Genomic DNA, 20024 nt, shown 5'->3' on the forward strand with positions numbered 1-20024 from the left:
GGAGCGGGTACCAATTACCCGGGCCCAGGCTTGCTGGAGGGGCCTGGCGGGGGCCTGAGGCATCCCCCCTCTTACCCGCTGGCTGCACTGGGAGGCTGCTGCTGCAATAGAGTTAATTTTTTATTCTTTTAAGGGGTGTGGCCACACCTGCCACGATTAAGCCCCCCTTCCCCGGTTCCGAGCTGGCTTAATACGGCCCTGAGTCCAAGACCATCATTTGCCTTTGCAAAAGATGACATGTATCCTTGTTGCCGAAGGGACCAGGGGAGGCAATGCAGTATGGGGGAAAGCAGGAAGAGAACTGTCTCTTCCTGCTTATATTCCCTGAGGATGTACATAACGTCCGCTAATTTTTTTAAATAGAGTTACTGTGCAGTCCACATTGAAGCCTAGGGTAGCTACAGAACTGCTATTACAGAGAAAAAAATGTGGATTTCCCCACACTTTTCTGTTTACTAAATAGTGAGAAACGGAATTAAAAGCTTTCTCCAGCTGGAGAAAAGCACTTATTTTCTTTACTAAATAGACCCCAATACCATAATTACAACATTTGTACAAAAAATGTGGACAGTCATACGCTAAATGAAAATATTTCTATTTCTACTAGTTAAGGGGCCTATGTATTAATAATTGCTGCACTGCCTGTATCGTGACAGATATATCTGCTACTGTATGTACTAACTGTAACTAACTGTAACTAGCAGGGACAGCAGTAGCGCTAACCGCTGTCACTACGAGTTACATCCCTGGCATATTGGATGAGTCTTTTACATTTGGGAAAGAGTCCTCCATGGGAATCTGACACTAGACATGTGCACAGTGTCAGGTTCAAGAGCCAAAGGGGTGTATTTACTAAGCCATGGATGGAGATAAAGTAAACAGAGTTAAGGTACCAGCCAATCAGCTCCTAACTGCCATGTCACAGGCTGTGTTTTAAAAAATGACAGTTAGGAGCTGGTTGGCTGGTACTTTATCTCCATTGCATTTATCTCCACCCAAGGCTTAGTAAATAGACCCCAAAGAGAGCCATCATAGGCTTAAAGCGGTTTGAGGATGTCCAAACCCCTACATAGGGGTCTGACCATAGACCCCATTCACAAAAATGGGGGAATGCGTTCTGCAGCGCTAATTTGCCTTCTTCAGGAGTTTTCTGTGAAATACATTATTTATGAAATATAAATAAGTAATAGAAATATAAACACTGAAAGGATTATGTAATAGTTTTCAAGTTTTAGGAATTGGCAGGTTTTTTGTAGAACTCACCATTAATTTTAAAGTTCCAGTTAGTTATAAAGCAAAACCAGCCTTATAAATAAATGCCGCTTTAAATTAAGTGGCGAACCCACCGAAAACACAACAGTTTCATAGTCTTGGAACCTATTATGTAACCTCCCCTAAGGCTGGCTTCCTCCTGACACAAGCACAACTTTTCCACCAATTCACAAAAGTGCTGTATTTTAAAATAATGACAATATGAATTATAATCTTCCATGAAGTCAGCAACCTAATAGTGATAATTATATACATAAACAATCATTGATTTTTATGTCAGTATTACAGTAGGAGTTTTGGTCTACTTTAATAAATATATGGCCTCTCTGGTGGCATTCTACAATAAAATGGTGACAGTGATATTATCTGCATTTCTGACATGACAAATGAATTGTTTAGTAAAATCTTGGTTCATTCAACTAAACTACCTGGGTCCTTCCAACCAGAACAATTTATATGAATTTCCAATACTGTCAAATTTTGTTCTTTCATAAAAGGAATTGGTGAAAAAATCTATGCGCTGAACTCTTGAAAGATGGTTAACACTATATGTATAAAAAAGGTATGTATTTATTAAAAACTTATACTTAAAGCATAAATAAACTGTCACAGTGCACAGCTTTTTGTAAACATAGGTAAAATGCAATTACCAAAATAGACGTAAAAATGCAGAGACATATTAGATATACTAATTATACCACATGATGAAACATTGCATACATCTCATTACATCTGGAAAAACATAACAAAGAAAAATTATATATAGGATATTCCTTGCTCATACCATTAGGGGCTGGTGGTGTGCGCATCGATATAATGTTCAGATGCAGTCTCAAAAAACAGAAGTTCTGCAACACACCACTTAGCTTTGACCAAATTCACAGGAAGAGTCTTTTCACCGCCATTGAAAAGGAGCAAATATGTAGGATCTAAGCCAAGCTGTGACTCACGTATTGCCTTTGCCGGAAACACCACGCGGGGTTACTTCCGGATACTGGCTCCCACTGGCAGAACGCACACTTCCAACTCCGGTGGATTTGGGCAAAGCTAAGTGGTGTGTTGCAGAACTACCTTTTTTTGAGACTGCATCAGAACATTATATCGATGCGTACACCACCAGCCCCTAATGGTGTGAGCATTTTATAATTTATAATTTTTTATATTTTTAAATATGCAATAATGAGAAACATTTTGGAATTCTCAAATTTCTATAACTAGTTCACTTCCGTCTTAAAGGTTTAGTGGTTGTTCACTTTACAAATAATATTTTTTTTTGGAGGCAACACATGTAACCTTTTGTAAATTACACAAATAATAAATATTTTTGTACTTTAATGTCACAGTACTCACCTGATAATCCAGATGATCCTTTAATTCCTTTGTCTCCATTACGCCCTGAAAAGGAATTGAAAGTCATAAATATATAATCTAATATTTATTTTAGGTATGTTATCTAACTATATTCTGTGTTGCTATTTTATTTACTTGGAATATAATATCAGTAACAATGTCCATTTTATTCAGAAATCGTTATACGGTGGTTTAATAAGTAGGGTAACAAGACCTCTCACGTGTGTAATGTTCACTATTTCATTCTAATTTCTCGCCTGGCCAAAGCAGATAGACCACTGCTTCCCCTCACGGCCGTCAGACCGTGCCTCATATCAGTCATACTGTCCCAACATCAGTTGTAAGATAGCGAGGCTGACGGAAACATGGTCTAATTTGTCATATTTTGTATAATCGACAAGCTTGATCAGACATGCAAAAAATAGGGCGTAATATATTAACACACAGGTTCCCAAACTTTTTTGAATCAGGGCTCCCTAGTGTATCAGCATTGTTTCCACGGCACCCCTAAGCCAAAAGTTTATGATTGAGAAATTCAGAAAAAATGTAGTGAAGTAGTAGAGTGAAGTAAATTGTGCTGACCTGTCATCCTTAGGGTCAGTTATGTGGTGATGGACAGTTGTGTGCTTCTGTTTCTCCACATATTTACATTACATTGACAATAAATAATTTGTTTTGGTGCTGGACCACCAACCTGAGGCACCCCTGCAAGTATCCCGAGGCACCCCAGTGTGCCGCGGTGCACAGTTTGGGAACCACTTATTAACACATGCAGGGTTGTCTTAAGAGCAGTGTGGGCCCTGGGCAAAGCAATGCACTGGAGCCCCTACCCACCCATTCACAGGAAAAAAATGTAGATGGTCAATAAAATTAAACCCTCCTGCATGCCCATCAGACCTCCTACACATGCAGAGCGACTCTGGGCCTCATTCAGAGGCGGTTGGAGGATGCAAGCGGTCGCTCCGAAACTGGGCGGCCACTTGCATCCTGACCGCCCGCCTCTGTTGCGGTCGTTAGGCTGTGGGTTAACACCCACAGCTCTAACGACCGCTCGGGTGATGGTCGCGATGGTCAGAGACACTAGGGTAGGGTCTCACTTGTCGTAAGCCCCGGAGAGCTTCTGGCTCTGTCAGAGCCGGAAGCTCTCCACTGACATCACTAGTGGTGTCAGTGGGGCCTCCCCCAAACGGCTGGCGTTCCCATGGGAATGCCTCCGTTTGGCCTGCCACCCCCCCGGCCCGCCTTCCATACGGGGCGAGCTGTCAATCAACATCGACAGCTCGCCCCCTTTGGAAAAAGACCCGCTACGACCGGCACTGTCGGTCGTAGCGGGTCTCACGCATGCGCACGAGGGAGCCGGCTCCCCCGTGCGCATGCGCACTGGCAAAACATCGAGGCGGCTGTGCGGTCGTAGACCGTACGGCCGCCTCTGAATAAGGTCCACTGTCTGAAGCAGGCGGATTAAGTGAAACCGGGACTGAGGTGAGTACTCGTCACTGGGGGGGGATGGGGTGGGGGAGGTTGGATCAGAATACAGTGCACCGTCCAGGTCCTCGAACATCTTAAAATATTACCACCATCTCAGAGGTGGATATACAGAGTATTCATAAATGATTGTCTTTAAACTCCTTATTTACACAGGTCTGGATAACAAACAATACAAAGGACCAGAAAAATAGAGCACAGTAGACCCTAGATTTTGCAATAATAATCACAGTCTGAACAAGCATAACACAGTAAAGAAAGTAAAAACTGACAGCAAAAAAAAACATTATCCTGAAAAATACAGCAGTGGAGGAGGAGGGTTAGGGGTTGCAGATCCACATAGTAACTAAAAAAAGTAACACATTGACATATGTAAGCTATATTTTGTTGTACACGGTTGTTAAAAAGTAGACACCAGTTTGACAGAAGTTTGGTGTACACACCAGCTGGATAGACTTATCAGGAGATTGTATCCATTGTAGTGCACAGATTGGGTACAGTCGCACTAACAGTTATATGTACATGTAATAGAGATGGATCGGAGCATACAGCGGGCCAGCTGGTCATGTATGTAGACATGATTCAGGATTATACAGGATCCCCTATGGAGCTGAGTGGTACACGTCTGTGTACCAATGTGGTGCACAGTGACAAAATTGCGGCCCGCATGCACAGAGTAAAGAACGGTGGCCATCTTGATAAAGATGCAGATGCTTCATGTAGGAGCATCATGGAGGTAGCGCAGCAGCACACACCATATATCAACACCCCACCACGCTGCACGCTCTCAAAATGCTGGAAAAAAAAACATTTGGTTATTTGCAGTAACCTGAAATGAAAGTGAGGGTTAAACAAGTAATAACATATCAACATTTCAAGTATATTCCAGTCAAAAATCTCTTTAGAAAGAATACTAATATATATATTAGGGGTGAGCGGGTTCGGATTTCTGAAATCCGAACCCCCCCGAGCTCCCCCGATCCGAGGCCGATCCGAGTCAGGCTCGACTTTTCCCACCTGACTCGGATCTGAAATCCAGGCAAAATGTCATCATCCCGCCTTCCGGGTCTCGCGGGTTTTGGATCCTATATAAGGTACCCGCGTCAGCGCCATTTTCTCACTCGGCTGTGGACAGTGAAGAGGGAGGGTGGGAGTTAGGGCTGGCTGGGCTGTGTAGTGTAGTGTAGTGTAGTGCAGTGTAGTGTTGTGCTGCGCTGTGCTGCTGTTTTCCATAGGGGCTGTGTCCACTCCTTCAAAGTCCATAGGGGCTGGCTGGACTGTGTTGTGCAGTCAGTTGTCCATAGGGGCTGTGTCCACTCCAAAGTCCTGTGCAGTGTCCCAGTCCTAAAGGGGTGCTGTAGTGTTGTCAAGGGGGTGCTCTGTCCGTCAGTGGTGCTCCCCCCAAGGGCAAAAAAAAAATATTTTTTCTGTGTTTGTGAATTGTGTGCACTGTGGCTGCACGTGCATCAACAAAGGAGCAGCGCCAAGCGTGCGCCTGTGTCCCATTAGTAAAGGGCAGGCTGGCTTGTCCATTAAAGGGTACTGTAACCCCCAAAGTACACTCCAAAAAAAAAATATATATATTTTCTGTGTTTGTGAATTGTGTGCACTCTGGCTGCACGTGCATCGACAAAGGAGCAGCGCCAAGCATGCGCCTGTGTCCCATAAGAGCCGGCTGGCTTGTCCGTTAAAGGGTGCTGTAACCCCCAAAGTACACTCCAAACAAAATAAAAAAATATTTTCTGTGTTTGTGAATTGTGTGCACTGTGGCTGCACGTGCATCAACAAAGGAGCAGCGCCAAGCGTGCGCCTGTGTCCCATACATAAAGGGCCAGCTGGCTTGTCCGTTAAAGGGTGCTGTAACCCCCAAAGTACACTCCAAACAAAATAAAAATAAAATTTCTGTGTTTGTGAATTGTGTGCACTGTGGCTGCATGTGCATCAAGAAAGGAGCAGCGCCAAGCGTGCGCCTGTGTCCCATAAGTAAAAGGCCGGCTGGCTTGTCCGTTAAAGGGTGCTGTAACCCCCAAAGGGCACTACAAACAAAATGTTAAAAAATTTCTGTGTTTGTGAATTGTGTGCACTGTGGCTTCACGTGCATCAACAAAGGAGCAGCGCCAAGGGAGGTGTGGGAGAGGGATCCAGTTGGGGAGGATAGTGTGATGGAGGAGGCAAAGGGACAGGATTCCAAGTCAGGGGAGGAGCCTCAACCTGACAAATGTAAATGTGGCCATAATGTCAGTTAACTTTAAGGAGAATTGTGCATGGTAAACTCTTTGTTATCTAACTGTGAGGATTCATTTGGTCACTGTGCCCAACGCACATCTGCAAGAAGAAAGCGAGCCATGTGGCAGGCAGCAGTTGATGAACTAAATTTTATTGGACATTTTTACAGCGACAAGTGTCAGTGTGTAAAGCGTTTTTCAGACATCTGACGCTGTGTCAAATCAAGATGGCGCTGTAAAGGCGCTCTACATGCAGCACTGGAGGAGAGTCACCTGTGGAGGTGGATTATAATGACTATGAGGAATGGATCAAGGGAATTATGCCACAGGAACTGCTGTCAGGAGTAAACGTGCATGCCACAGTGCACCACATGCTTGTGCCTCCTTTTATAGGCATCACAATAAAAGTTCCTACCAATAGCATGGTGTTTAGAAGCTAAAATCACCTGTTTTTTAATAGTCTATATATTTGGGTATTTTTCTGTTGATTTTGTAGTCGATTTTCAATCCAACTGTTAGTAAATGAGAGAATCCTGTAGTGGTCTATGTGAAAGTATTGATGTTTGAATAGTGACCAAAACTGACCATCAATCAAACATCAATACTTTCACATAAACCACTACAGGATTCTCTCATTTACTATTTGTTTTTATAGGCCGATTTTATAGTTGATTTTGCCTTTAGTAAATCCCAGATTTGCAAATCACACAGAAAATCACCGAAAATTCACCAAAAAGCCTTTAGTAAATATACCCCTATTTATTTATTACCAGTTATTTATTTAGCACACACATATTCCGTAGCGCTTTTGCAGAGAATATTTGGCCATTCACATCAGTCCCTGCCCCAGTGGAGCTTACACTCTATAGTTCCTTCCACATGCTCACACACACATACACACTAGGGTTAATTTTTGTTGGGAGCCAATTAGCCTACTTGTATATTTTTGGAGTGTGGTAGGAAACCAGAGTACTTGGAGGAAACCCACGCAAGCACAAGGAGAATATATAAACTCCACACAGTTAGGGCCATAGTGGGTATCGAATCCGTGTCCTCAGTGCTGTGAGGCAGTAATGCTAACCATTACACCATCTATGCTACCCATATGTCTCCTTTTCTTAGGGATGGGTACATAGAACATTGCTAGACAAAAAAGAAGACTCTTAAGTGGGGCACTCTTACAATTAGTTCAGTTAAAATTAGGGATGTGCACCGACCCCAGTGTTTTGGTTTTGGATCTGTATCTCCTTCGTGTTTTGAATCCGCTTTTTAAATTAGCTAAAACCACCATTGCGTATTTTGGTTTTGGATCTGTATTTTTTCTAAAAATTCATAAAAACAGCTGAAATCACATAATTTGGGCCTGTTTTTGTTCCTACAGTATTATTAAGCTCAATAACATTTATTTCCAGACCGCCTCAAAGCTCACAATATTGATTTCATCCAGTTTAGGCCAAAAGGTTGCATTGAGCTAGCTGGCTGACTAAGCGAAGCGGTAGCATTGGGTGGCACTAACATTTTACAATTCAGCTTCCATCATGGCACATCAGGAAACAAATGTTTTTTATTAATCAAGACTGAGGCCTGAGGGAGTTGGAGTATGTATTTAGTTAAAGGCAGGAAAAGGAAGGGTTGATTTGTAGTAAATTTAATTAAAGTTTTGGATTCCGAAGCAAATTTATGAGGGAGGCAGGAGGGGAGTAATTTACAAAGAAATTTTACTCATTCACATCAGTCCTTGCCCCAGTTGAGCTCTTTGGTGGTTCCGCATTTTTTTAAAAAATGAAAGGGGTATGCGGGAAATGCTTTATGTGGCCATAAAAATTTCTGGACATTTTTGGCATTCAGCAACTGCATGTCAAAGACTTCAGCAACTGTGGCAGTTCAATTACTAACATGGCACATCTAGGAAAGAAAATGACACTGCAGTGGCAGACAGGATGGTGGTTTAATAAACTATAAAATTAAAACTGTCAGGCAACAATGCCCCAAACAGCACATAATGCAAAGAAAAGAGGTGCAAGATGGAATTGTCCTTTGGCTCTCCCACCCACCCTTATGTTGTATTTATGAAACAGGACAATTCACAATTTAACAAACTAATCACTTGAGTGACAGGGACAAGCTACCAATGCACAGTGGACATTGGTGGCAATGATCTTTACAAACACAAACTGGCTTTACAACTTAGGTAAGATCAGATGTTGTAATCATCATCATCATTCCCATCAGTGTGTACATCATCTTCTACACACAATATTAATTTGTCCCCATTGGAATCCACAATTACAGACACCTCTGTATTTTGCTTACTTAATTGCTGGCAAAGGTCTTCCTCATGTAATTGGTAAATCATTTTGATGAACATCATCTTTTCCACATTTTGGGGAAGTAACCTCCTATGCTGATTGCTTACAAAGTTTCTGGCTGCGCTGGAAACTCTTTCAGAGTACACACTGGAGGGTGGGCAACTTAAGTAAAGTAAAGCCAGTTTGTGTAAGGGACTCCAAATTGCCTCTGAAATGGACTGTCTGACATGCCTATTTGGATGCTATCCCTAAAATAATCATCAACCCTTCTCTGAATGGTCACCATATCAGACGTAGTCATGTTAGACATGTCACTAATTGTAGGCAATTCTTTCAGACCCAACCAGATGTCATAAGGTTTTTCTGACTGATCTGCATCACCAGCAGTGGGTCTCTTAGGAAAATTAAGTTTTTTTCTGGCAGCTGCAGAAACTGAAGGAGTTGCTGCCGTGTCAAATGCTGCTTGAGCTGACAATTTTTTCACCAACTGCTCTTTGCATCTCTTCAGATTTCTGTCTGTCGGAAAGAAAGACATGAGGTATGACTTAAACCTAGGATCAACTATGGTTGCCAACATATAGTGATCTGATTTCAACAGATTGACAATCCTTGACCAAGCAAATGAAGGGCTTGATCTACAAGTCCAACATACTTAGCGGAATCACTGCATTTCAGCTCCTCCTTCAGTTTCTCCAGCTGCTTTTGAAAAAGTCTGATTAGGGGAATGACCTGACTCAGGCTGGCAGTGTCTGAACTAACTTCACATGTGGCAAGTTCAAAGGGTTTGAGAACCTTGCACAACATGGAAATTAATCCCCACTGAGCTTGACTAAGGTGCATTCCTGCTCCTTTCCCTATGTCATAGGCCATTGTGTAGCCTGGGATGGCTTATAAATGGGATCTCTGGTGCATGCCCAGTGGAGGATTTGCAATGGGATTTCTGGTGCATGCCCAGTGGAGGGGTTACAATGACAATGGAATCTATGGTGCATGCCCAGTGGAGCCAACCCATACGCCATGTAGCGCTATGTCATGGCATATGGAAGATCATCACTGTGCATGCCCAGTTGTCTACATTACTACAGTATGCTGTTGAATTTTCACACTTGTGCCACTCTGCGCTGTCCCAGACTTGTACACGATAGTCATTTCATGACTTCAGAAACTGCTACAATAGTGGGCTCTGAGAGAGAAGTCTCTGTATTACAAACTGACTGTGTGTTTAAAGCGCAAACTTGCGTCATTGTCGATGCTGTTCCAGCCTTGGACACTATAGTGATTTCTCATGACCAGTAACTGGTAGTGGGTTCTGTTTGAGAGAGAGGTCTCTGCATTACAAACTGACTGTGCATTTAAAGCTACCAGTTACTGGTCATGATAAATGACTATAGTGTACGAGTCTGGGACAGCGCCGAAATTGATGCAATTTTGCACTTTAAATGCACAGTCAGTTTGTAATACAGAGACCTCTCTCTCCAACAGAGCCCACTACCAGTTACTGAACTCATGAAATCACTACAGTGTCCAAGTCTAGGACAGCATCGAAATTGATGCTATTTTGTGCTCTAAATGCACAGTCAGTTTGTAATAGAGACCTCTCTCTCATACAGAGCCAACTCACTACCAATTTCTGAAGTCATGAAATCACTATTGTGTCCAAGTCTGGGACAGTGCAGAGAGTGGCGCAAGAGTGCAAATTCAACCGCACCGTCAGTTTTTAATATACGGTACAGACACATTCATAGCGGCACACTAGTTGTCCTAGCAGATGGGGGATGGTGTCCTTGGCAATGGTCACTATTCATAGCCTTTTCAGGACACAAGGGCAGAGCTGATTGCTTACAGTAAATGGCTAACAGAGCATCCTTTATTATGGTAATGAGAGGCTCTTGCTTGCTTTGGGGAAGGGACCTGATGCATTGTGTTTGACTCCCAACCCACTGGGCATGTGCCAGAAATCCCATTGCAACCCTCCCACTGGGCATGCACCAGAGATGCCTAACCCCTTGGAGCTGGCTAACAGCCACCACAGTGCCAACCGTGCTGACATTGATGCAAATCTGTGCTTTAAATGCACACTCAGTTTGTAATACAGAGACTTCTCTCTCTAACAGAGCCCACTACCAGTTACTGGTCATGAAATATCACTATAGTGTCCAAGGCGAATCGACATTGACGCAAGTTTGCACTTTAAATGCACAGTCAGTTTGTAATACAGAGACTTCTCTCTCAAACAGAGCCCACTACTGTAGCAGTTTCTGAAGTCATGAAATTACTATTGTGTACAAGTCTGGGACAGTGCAGAGTGGCACAAGTGTGAAAATTCAACAGCATACTGTAGTAATACAGACAACTGGGCATGCGCAGTGATGATCTTCCATACGCCATGGCATACTGTATAGTGATACATGGCGTATGGCTTGGCTCCACTGGGCATGCACCACAGATTCCATTGTCATTGTAACCCCTCCACTGGGCATGCGCCAGTAATCCCATTGCAACCCCTCCACTGGGCATGCACCAGAGATCCCATTTATAACCCTTTGGAGCTGACTGACAGCCACCACAGCGCCAACCGTGCTGACATTGACGGAAGTTTGTGGTTCAAACACACAGTCAGTTTGTAATGCAGAGACCTCTCTCTCATACAGAGCCCACTACCAGTTACTGGTCTTGAGAAATCACTAGAGTGTCCAAGTCTGGTACAGCATCAGCATTGACGCAAGTTTGCATTTTAAATGCACAGTCAGTTTGAAATGCAGAGACCTCTCTCTCAAACAGAGCCCACTACTGTAGCAGTTCCTGAAGTCATGAAATGACTATTGTGTACAAGTCTGGGACAGTGCAGAGTGGTGCAAGTGTGAAAATTCAACAGCATACTGTAGTAATACAGACAATTGGGCATGCACAGTGATGATCTTCCATGCGCCATGGCATAGCGCTACATGGCGTATGGCTTGGCTCTACTGGTCATGCACCACAGATCCCATTGGAACCCCTCCACTGGGCATGCGCAAGTAATCCCATTGCAACCCCTCGGAGATGACAGCCACCACAGCGCAGACATTGACGCAAGTTTGCACTTTTTAAACGCACAATCAGTTTGTAATGTCTTACTTTTAAGCAGCCTTTAAACAACAACACTACTACAGTAGTTTCACTATAGTGTCCAGAGCCGACAGTGCCAAAAAAAAAATATTATTTTCCAGAGCTCAAACCCGGAACCAGCATTGTTGCAAAGTGATCATCTAACCACTAGCCCACAAACCAGCTATATTAAGAACCGCACATAGCGGGCTCATCTTTGTGCACTACACCCACCCGCTGCTGTTTTTAATAATAAAAAAATTGTCTTCCTTTCCAAATATTATACAGTACTCCACCATTAGATAATAATTCATCCCATCTCAGTGAAAGCTGTGCGTGCATCTCATTAATCTACAGTATCGGTTATACCGTGATAACAACTTGGGCAACTTCACTACTGTACAGTTATGTACAATATGTGTACTGATTTGCATCCCATTCTAAGAGCTTACTGTATGTATGTGACATTAAAAATATTGGTTGTGCGAACATGCAAATACTGTACAGTGCGTGAATGTGATATGCATCCACTGTAACAGTATGGTATTCAGTACAAATTACAACAGTGGAGCACTAGCCACCCAGCAGTTAAGCACTGTATTACATGCCATAGCATATGCTTAGTTGAAGAATACCACAGTACACCACAAGTCCAGCCATCATGTAACATTCCATGGCGCGACTCAGAGGCCTGAACGCCACGCGATGAGCAACAAACTAGCTGGGCACATCTGTAGTTACTACCACTTGCTTCAGCTGATGTCAGGGCAAATTCAACAGTACTTGCTGGTGCTGCAAGCTATGATATGCAGTTGCTGAATGTCGAAAATGTCCCGAAATTTTTCAGACTACCGAGAGCATCTCCTGTAAATGAATTGTGTGAGCAAAACATGGGATGTGTTCGAATTCGCCCAGATGCAATGCTCTGACAATATTGCAGGGATTGTCAGAAATCACAAATCCCAGGCAGAGTCCAAGCGGGGTAAGCCATTTTGTATTGATTTCCCTGACTTTTTCTAATAGGTTCTCAGCAGTATGCCTCTTAGTGAAACCAGTGATACACAGAGTAGCCTGCCTCTAAATGAGCTTGCATTTGTTAGATGCTGCTGCTGTTTGCACTGTTGGAGGCAATACATCTACCCAGTGGGCTGTCACAGTCATGTAATCTTTAGTTTGCCCTGTCCCGCTTGTCCACATATCTGTGGTTAAGTTGACAATGGGTAAACCGGCATTTCTGAGGACACTAATAAGGTTTTTTTTAATGTCCTTGTACAGACTGGGAATTAATATTCTAGTGAAGTGGAATCTAGAAGGAACATGGTAGCAGGGACACAGGACCTTGATTAACAGTCTAAAAATTACTGCATTAATGGCAGATACTGGACGCACATCTAATGCCAGCGTAGCTGTTATGGCGTCAGTAATCTGCTGTGCAACTGGGTGACTGCTGTCATACTTGTTGCCCCTTGCAAAGGATTGTTTGACAGTCAGTTGTTTTGTTGAACTACTAAAATTAGTCTTCTTCCTTCTGGAATGAAGATCCATTCACAGCAGCAGCAGCAACAGGCGTAGCACTCAAGCATCCTTCTGAGGAATCACAGACAGACTACTTCCGATCATGATTGAGGATGTTGATGATGCAGGTGTTGGTGGTGATTGCTGGCACTTGGATATAACAGAGAGAAGAGAGCAGCTAGGTAACACTGGAGTGATTGCTACACTTTTGATGAATGCGCTGCAAGCGATGTAACAGGGAGGAGATTCCTAGATGGTTAATGTCCTTACCTCTACTACCTCATGCTTTGCAAAGGTTACAGATGGCTTGACAATTGTTGTCCGTATTTGGGTGGAAATAATTCCACACATGAGAGGTGGAATTTTTTTGTATTTTGCCATGACAATGGGCTTTTTCATACCATGAGCAACAACTGTTGCCTGATTTACACAAACAACATCCTCAGCATCAACATCCACATCATCAACATCCTCATCCTCCTGGTGCACTTCCACAGATGCATCCTCAATTTCTATGTCAGCATGTTGACTTGTTCTGTTCATCCCCACATTTGCAGAGGGAAAACAAATGGTGGAAGGAGGATTCTCTTCAAGTACAGTATTGGAAAGGTCAGACACACATGGCAACCATGGACACACCTAGGGGTAAATTTACTAAGATTCGAGTTTGGTCGAGATGGCAATATTGGGTGAGTTTAGCCATTTTTTTCAACTCGCAAATTTTCTAAAGATAAACTTGGAGAGTTTGGGAGAGATTTCTCTTTTCTCAAAGGTAAAACTTGTGTGAGTTTGCAAACTCAAAACAACTCACCATCGAGCAAACTTGAAAGTACTTTTCATGAAAAAAAAGCAACTCAGGAATTTACCAAGAATCGAGATTACAATCTCAGGTGAGATTGTAGCAAACTCGCTGTGAAATTGAAGTTTAAAACACTCCACCTCCTGAGCTGCAAGTTTACCAGAAATATACACAGATCAGTGTTATTTGTGTATGTTTTTGCCTGTATACCTAATCTAATTTTTTTTTTAAATGACATAGGTTTGTTGTCCCCCAAAAGCATAACCAGTCCTGGGTTGCTCAGCCAGTCCTGGTTCTTAAAATTATGGGGAACAATATGTGTAGTGTTCCCCCGTAATTTAGGAACCAGCACCTGGCTGCAGGGCCAGTACTGGTTTTAAATATAGGGGGGGGAAATGCGTAGGGGACCCCTATACTTAAAACCAGCACCGGGCCCAAACTGACTAGGGTGTAATGCCACAGCCAGTAGACCCTATCACCGGGTCTCCACAGCCAAAGCATTCACACCCCAAGCCTTTAACTTTCCCACATGGGCTGGTCAGTCAGTCAGGAGCCTGAGCTTACAGTTAGTGGCTGCTGATTGGCTGCTGGCTCGTGACAGTTCACACTGAGTAGTCAGGAGCCAGTTAGCAGTGTATGTGGTCACACACATACACAGCTATTGTAAGTGTCTGGTCATGGTCACTCGGTTTGTTTTTTTGCCAAGACCCAGGGATGCTACAGAGACTGGCACCAGGATGTAGGTGAGTATGGGATCTTTATTCGAGGTACTCCCATTGGATTCTACATGGAGCAGTGGATGTGAACAGCTGGCAACAGGTAAGTATGTGTGAGTGAGATAGGTGTATGTATTACAGTTATGCTGTATATGGTGTGTGCACTGTGGTTATTTAACTATTTTACAGTGCGGGTATGGGTGCCTGATGGCTGCTGGCACTTGTAGTTCCACAAATGCCAAAGGGCAGGCATGCTGGCACCTGTAGTTCCACTGTAAAATACAATAGTTTGTAACTATGAGTATTACCCCTGTACCCACAGCCTAGTGATGCAGGGAAGAGTCCCAGGCTTCAGCCTAAGCCTGGGGTTTTGGGAGAGGGTGGATCCCTTCTTGGGAGGGTCCCCACCTCCCCTGAGATCCCCAGCTTGGGCTGACTGGCTTGGGGTGTGAATGCTTTGGCCGTGGAGACCCGGTGATAGGGTCTCCTGGCTGTGGCATTACACCCCGGTTGGTTTGAGTTTGGTGCTGGTTTTAATTATAGGGGGACTTCTATGCATTTTTCCCGCCTATATTTAAAACCAGGTCTGTCCCTGAAGCCAGGTGCTGGTTCCTAAACTACAGGGGAACCCTACACGCTTTTTTAGCCATAATTTTATGAACCAGGACTGGCTGAGCAGTCCAGGGCTGATTATATCTTTTGGGGGGAACATTACATCATTTTTTTTTACATTTAACCCTTTTTTTACAGGTGCAACACACTAGCAGCCTTCACATATCTCACTGATATGTGCAGGCTGCTTGCTCAAGAGAGTATTGCAGAGAGAAAACACTGCAGTCTCTGGTGAGTAATCTCATCTAAACTTGCTACTCTGGGGAGAAATCTCGATCTGCATCACAAACGGAAAACTCACTCTCAGCGAAACTCACTTCTTAGTAAGTTTGTGAATTTCACAATCCTCAAATCACCCGAGATTCAGTGAGGCTAATCAATTTAAAAAAAAAACTCGATCAGACTCGAATCTTAGTAAATTTACCCCCTAGACTCTCCTCTGGGATCTGTGACTTTGAGCACACAGTTGGTTCCTGTGCTTTAATGATTTTCATTTTTTTGACACTTCTACAGGGAGAAGGGCTTACAACATCATAAGAGGCAGAAACACCAGTCATACATAAATGCCAAGGCCTTATCCTTTCATTGCCACTTCGCATAGTAAATGGCATATTGCTAATTATTTGTTTCTCTGCAGCTAACTTAGCTTTTGATTTTTTTTTTCTTTAACACTGTAAAACATTGCTTGTTTGATTTTACATGCCCTGACTTAAGCCATTGGGCATCGGCCTTCGTAGATGACATTGATGGCCTTGTATCGTCATCATGATTGCTGGCAGCACTAGTATGTGGTTCCTGCTCTCCTCTCATTTGATCGTCCTCCATATCAACAAACTTACACTGCGGTCTGACCAGCATTGTCATCGTTCAGTAATAGCATAGCTAGCAAACACAAAAAAGAAAAAATATATTTTTTCTATTTTTTGTGGAATGCTAATTTTATTTAACTTTTATTTTTTTTACACTGGTGAAGAGCACTCCTGGACAAGGCAGCAGTCCCTTTATGAACAACAGAGCACCCCTTATTGGACAACAAAGCACCCCTGTGGAGTGCGGACGGACCACCTGCAGAATCACAAATATGTGGATAATTAACTGTGGTCTGGCTGGCAGTGACACCACACAATAATAGCATAGCTACTACAGCCATTGCCAAAAGTTTTGAGAATGACACAAGTATTGGTTTTCACAAAGTCTGCTGCTTAAGTTTTTATGATGGCAATTTGCATATACTCCAGAATGTCATGAAGAGTGATCAGATGAATTGCAATTAATTGCAAAGTCCCTCTTGCCCATGACAATGATCTTAATTCCAAAAACCTTTCCAATGCATTTCAGCCCTGCCACAAAATGACCAGCTGACATCATGTCTGTGATTCTCTCGTTAACACAGGTGAGAGTGTTGACAAGGACAAGGGTGGTGATCACTCAGTCATGCTGATTGAGTTAGAATAACAGACTGGAAGCTTTAAATGGAGGGTGGAGCTTGAAATCATTGTTCTTCCTCTGTTAACCATGGCTACCTGCAAGGAAACACCTGCAGTCATTATTTCTTTGCACAAAAAGGCCTTCACAGGCTAGGATATTGCTGCTAGTAAGATTGCACCTAAATCAACCATTTATTGGATCACCAAGAATGTCCAGCAAGCACAAGGACCGTCTCCTAAAGTTGATTCAGCTGAGGAATCGGGCCACCACCAGTGCAGAGCTTGCTCAGGAATGGCAGCAGGCAGGTGTAAGTGCATCTTCATGCACATTGAGGCGAAGACTTTTGGAGGATGGCCTGGTGTCAAGAAGGGCAGCAAAGAAGCCACTTCTCTCCAGGAGAAACATCAGGGACAGTCTGATATTCTGCAAAAGGTACAGGGATTGGACTGCTGAGGACTGGGATAACGTTATTTTCTCTGATAAATCCCCTTTCAGATTATTTGGGGCATCTGGAAAAACACTTGTCCGGAGAAGGAAATGTTAGCGCTACCATCAGTCCTGTGTCATGCCAACAGTAAAGCTTCCTGGGACCATTCATGTGTGAGGTTGCTTCGTAGCCAAGGGACTGGGCACACTCACAATTCTGCCTACGAACACAGCCATAAATAAAGAATGGTACCAAAACAACCTCCAAGAGCAGAGATCTTGAAAAAGAAGGGTCAACACTGCAAATATTGACTCTTTGCATAAACTTAATGTAATTGTTAATAAAATGCTTGGAATTTTACTTCAGTATACCATAGTAACATCTGACAATAAAAACACTGAAGCAGCAAACTTTGTGAAAACCAATACTTGTGTCATTCTCAATACTTTTGGCCATGGCTTTAGCTACGGTAGCACACACACACACAAAAAATCAAAACAGATCTTATTTTTTGTGTAATGATAATTTTATTTAACTTTTTTAACATTGGGGAAGAGCACCCCTGGACGAGGCAGCAGCCCCTTGATGAACAACACAGCACCCCTTTATGGACAACAAAGCACCACTGCAGAATACGGACGGACCACCTGCAGAGTCACAAATACATGGATGATAAACTGCAGTCTGGCCGGCAGTGTCACCGAACAATAATAACGTAGATACCAGCTACAGTTGCACACACACAAAAAAAATCAAAATAGATTTTTTTTCTTTTTTGTGGAATGATAATTTTATTTAACTCTTATTGTTTTAACACTGGGGAAGAGCACCCATGGATTGACAGAGCACCCCTGGACAACACAGCACCCCTTTATGTACTGCAGCCCTAGCCCCTTGATAGGCAGGACAACACAGCAGCACCCTTTTATATACTGCAGACCCAGCCCCTTTATGTACTGCAGCCCACGCATCCCCAGCCCGAAAACACTGCACCCTTGAACAACAGCAGCACAGACCATCAGCCCGACAACACTGCACCCTTGAACAACAGCAGCACGGACCATCAGCCCGACAACACTGCACCCTTGAACAACAGCAGCACAGACCCTCAGCCTGACAACACTGCACCCTTGAACAACAGCAACACAGACCACCAGCCCGACAACACTGCACTTGAACAACAGCAGCACAGACAGAGCACATCTGTTCTGCACACTCTCCACAGCTGGGGTGAAAATGGCGCCGTTCACCGGGACCTTTATAGAATCCAAATCCCGCAAGAACCCGACAGCAGGAGGATGACGTTTTGCCTCGTTTTTAAATCCGAGTCAGACGGGAAAACCTGCGCCTGACTCAGATCCGAGCTCGGATTGCGAAGTTCGGGAGGGTCCGGTTCTCTGAGAACGCTAGTTAAAACTTTTATTTAAATATGCTTATAAAATAAATAAATATATATATATATATATATATATATATATATATATCTCCTATGTACAAAGCTTTATTTTATTTTTTTAGAGAAAGGGTTTTTTTTTTTAAATAATGAGTGAAACATTTTGAGTGAAAAAATAGAATCCCTAATTTCCAGTTATGATATGGACACCAAGTTACGTGAACAGGGAACTGTCCTCCATACATGTGTGACCTTTAAACAGGCAAGGGATAAAAATAAAGTGTGTGTGTATGAAACTAGTTTGTCTTTAAGCACTATTATACAAGACTATAAATATCACTTTAACAGGATGATTCATACTGATTACTATAAGAAATATATGGCAAAATATATATGCAATCTCAAAATAATTATTTTCTAATAAAAATTACCTATGTTAGGTTAGCGCACAACCTCCTAAGAAAAATATAGATATTACCCGTATTATGTTAATTAATCTACATTGCATAGATTGTCTTAATAGTTGCTAACATCACCATAATCATGTCAATATGTGCTAAAAGAACAGTGGCAAAATATTTATGCAATCTAATAAGTTATTTATTTTGTCTATTTTAGGTTCATTGATCTACAGTAGATTGCTATGGAGCACTTGGTTTAATATGTATCACTTCAAATACATGCGTTGAAATTGGACATAGCAAAGGTAAATAAATAGTTCAGATTTGTTGGAGATTCAATTTTCCTCACTGCTTTCATTTGTATTACAATATGTAACAGAGTATGTAATGAAAGATATTACACTGAGATATACATTTCATCCCACATCCAGATATAATAATCTTTTGATAAATGGCTATTAACATTTCAGTACAAATAATATTGAGACAGTTTAATTCTAGAGTGGTCAAATAATCAATGTGGTATCAAAGTAGATAAAAGGGTTGATCCCTGCTATCAATTGCAAAAAGAAAAATATATCAGAGTCATATGGGCATGTTTCTGCTGGTCCCCTGTGTGCTATTGCAGTGAACAGGGGGATGAGAGTGCAGAGATATGTCTGATTCTGATAAGAAGAAAGACAGATGGTAGAATCTGCTTTTGAAGGAAGCTCTGTTTTCTCCCCTGATGAGCAATCTCAGTGCAGGGTTTAAAAAACAGGGATTTCAATGAGAGTCCACCAATAAAGATAAGGTCATGTATTTAGATATATGGCTTAATTATATGTCCATTTGTGCTCACAAACATATACACTCAATTTTAGTTATAATCAACGTCCATTCAATATTCATAAGTGTGGGACACTATGAAATGTATAACATGTATTGAATATTACAGATATACTGTATGTTCTTCTCAATTATCATTGTCCAGGATAACATACCACATAGTCATTTCATATGGGA

The 20024-nt window shown here is 42.6% G+C and overlaps 1 protein-coding gene across 1 annotated transcript in view; it reads right to left on the bottom strand.

Moving 5' to 3' along the window:
• Positions 1-20024, bottom strand: part of MSR1 (macrophage scavenger receptor 1) — an 85080-nt gene that overhangs the window by 35303 nt on the left and 29753 nt on the right. The window contains exon 6 of the mRNA XM_088478783.1: positions 2623-2667. Coding sequence (XP_088334909.1) covers positions 2623-2667 — 45 coding nt within the window. The remainder of the gene's footprint in view (positions 1-2622; positions 2668-20024) is intronic.

Source organism: Taudactylus pleione, unplaced genomic scaffold (assembly GCF_031769625.1).
Source record: "Taudactylus pleione unplaced genomic scaffold, aTauple2 ptg000218l, whole genome shotgun sequence".
In the NCBI taxonomy this organism is placed as follows: Eukaryota; Metazoa; Chordata; class Amphibia; order Anura; family Myobatrachidae; genus Taudactylus; species Taudactylus pleione.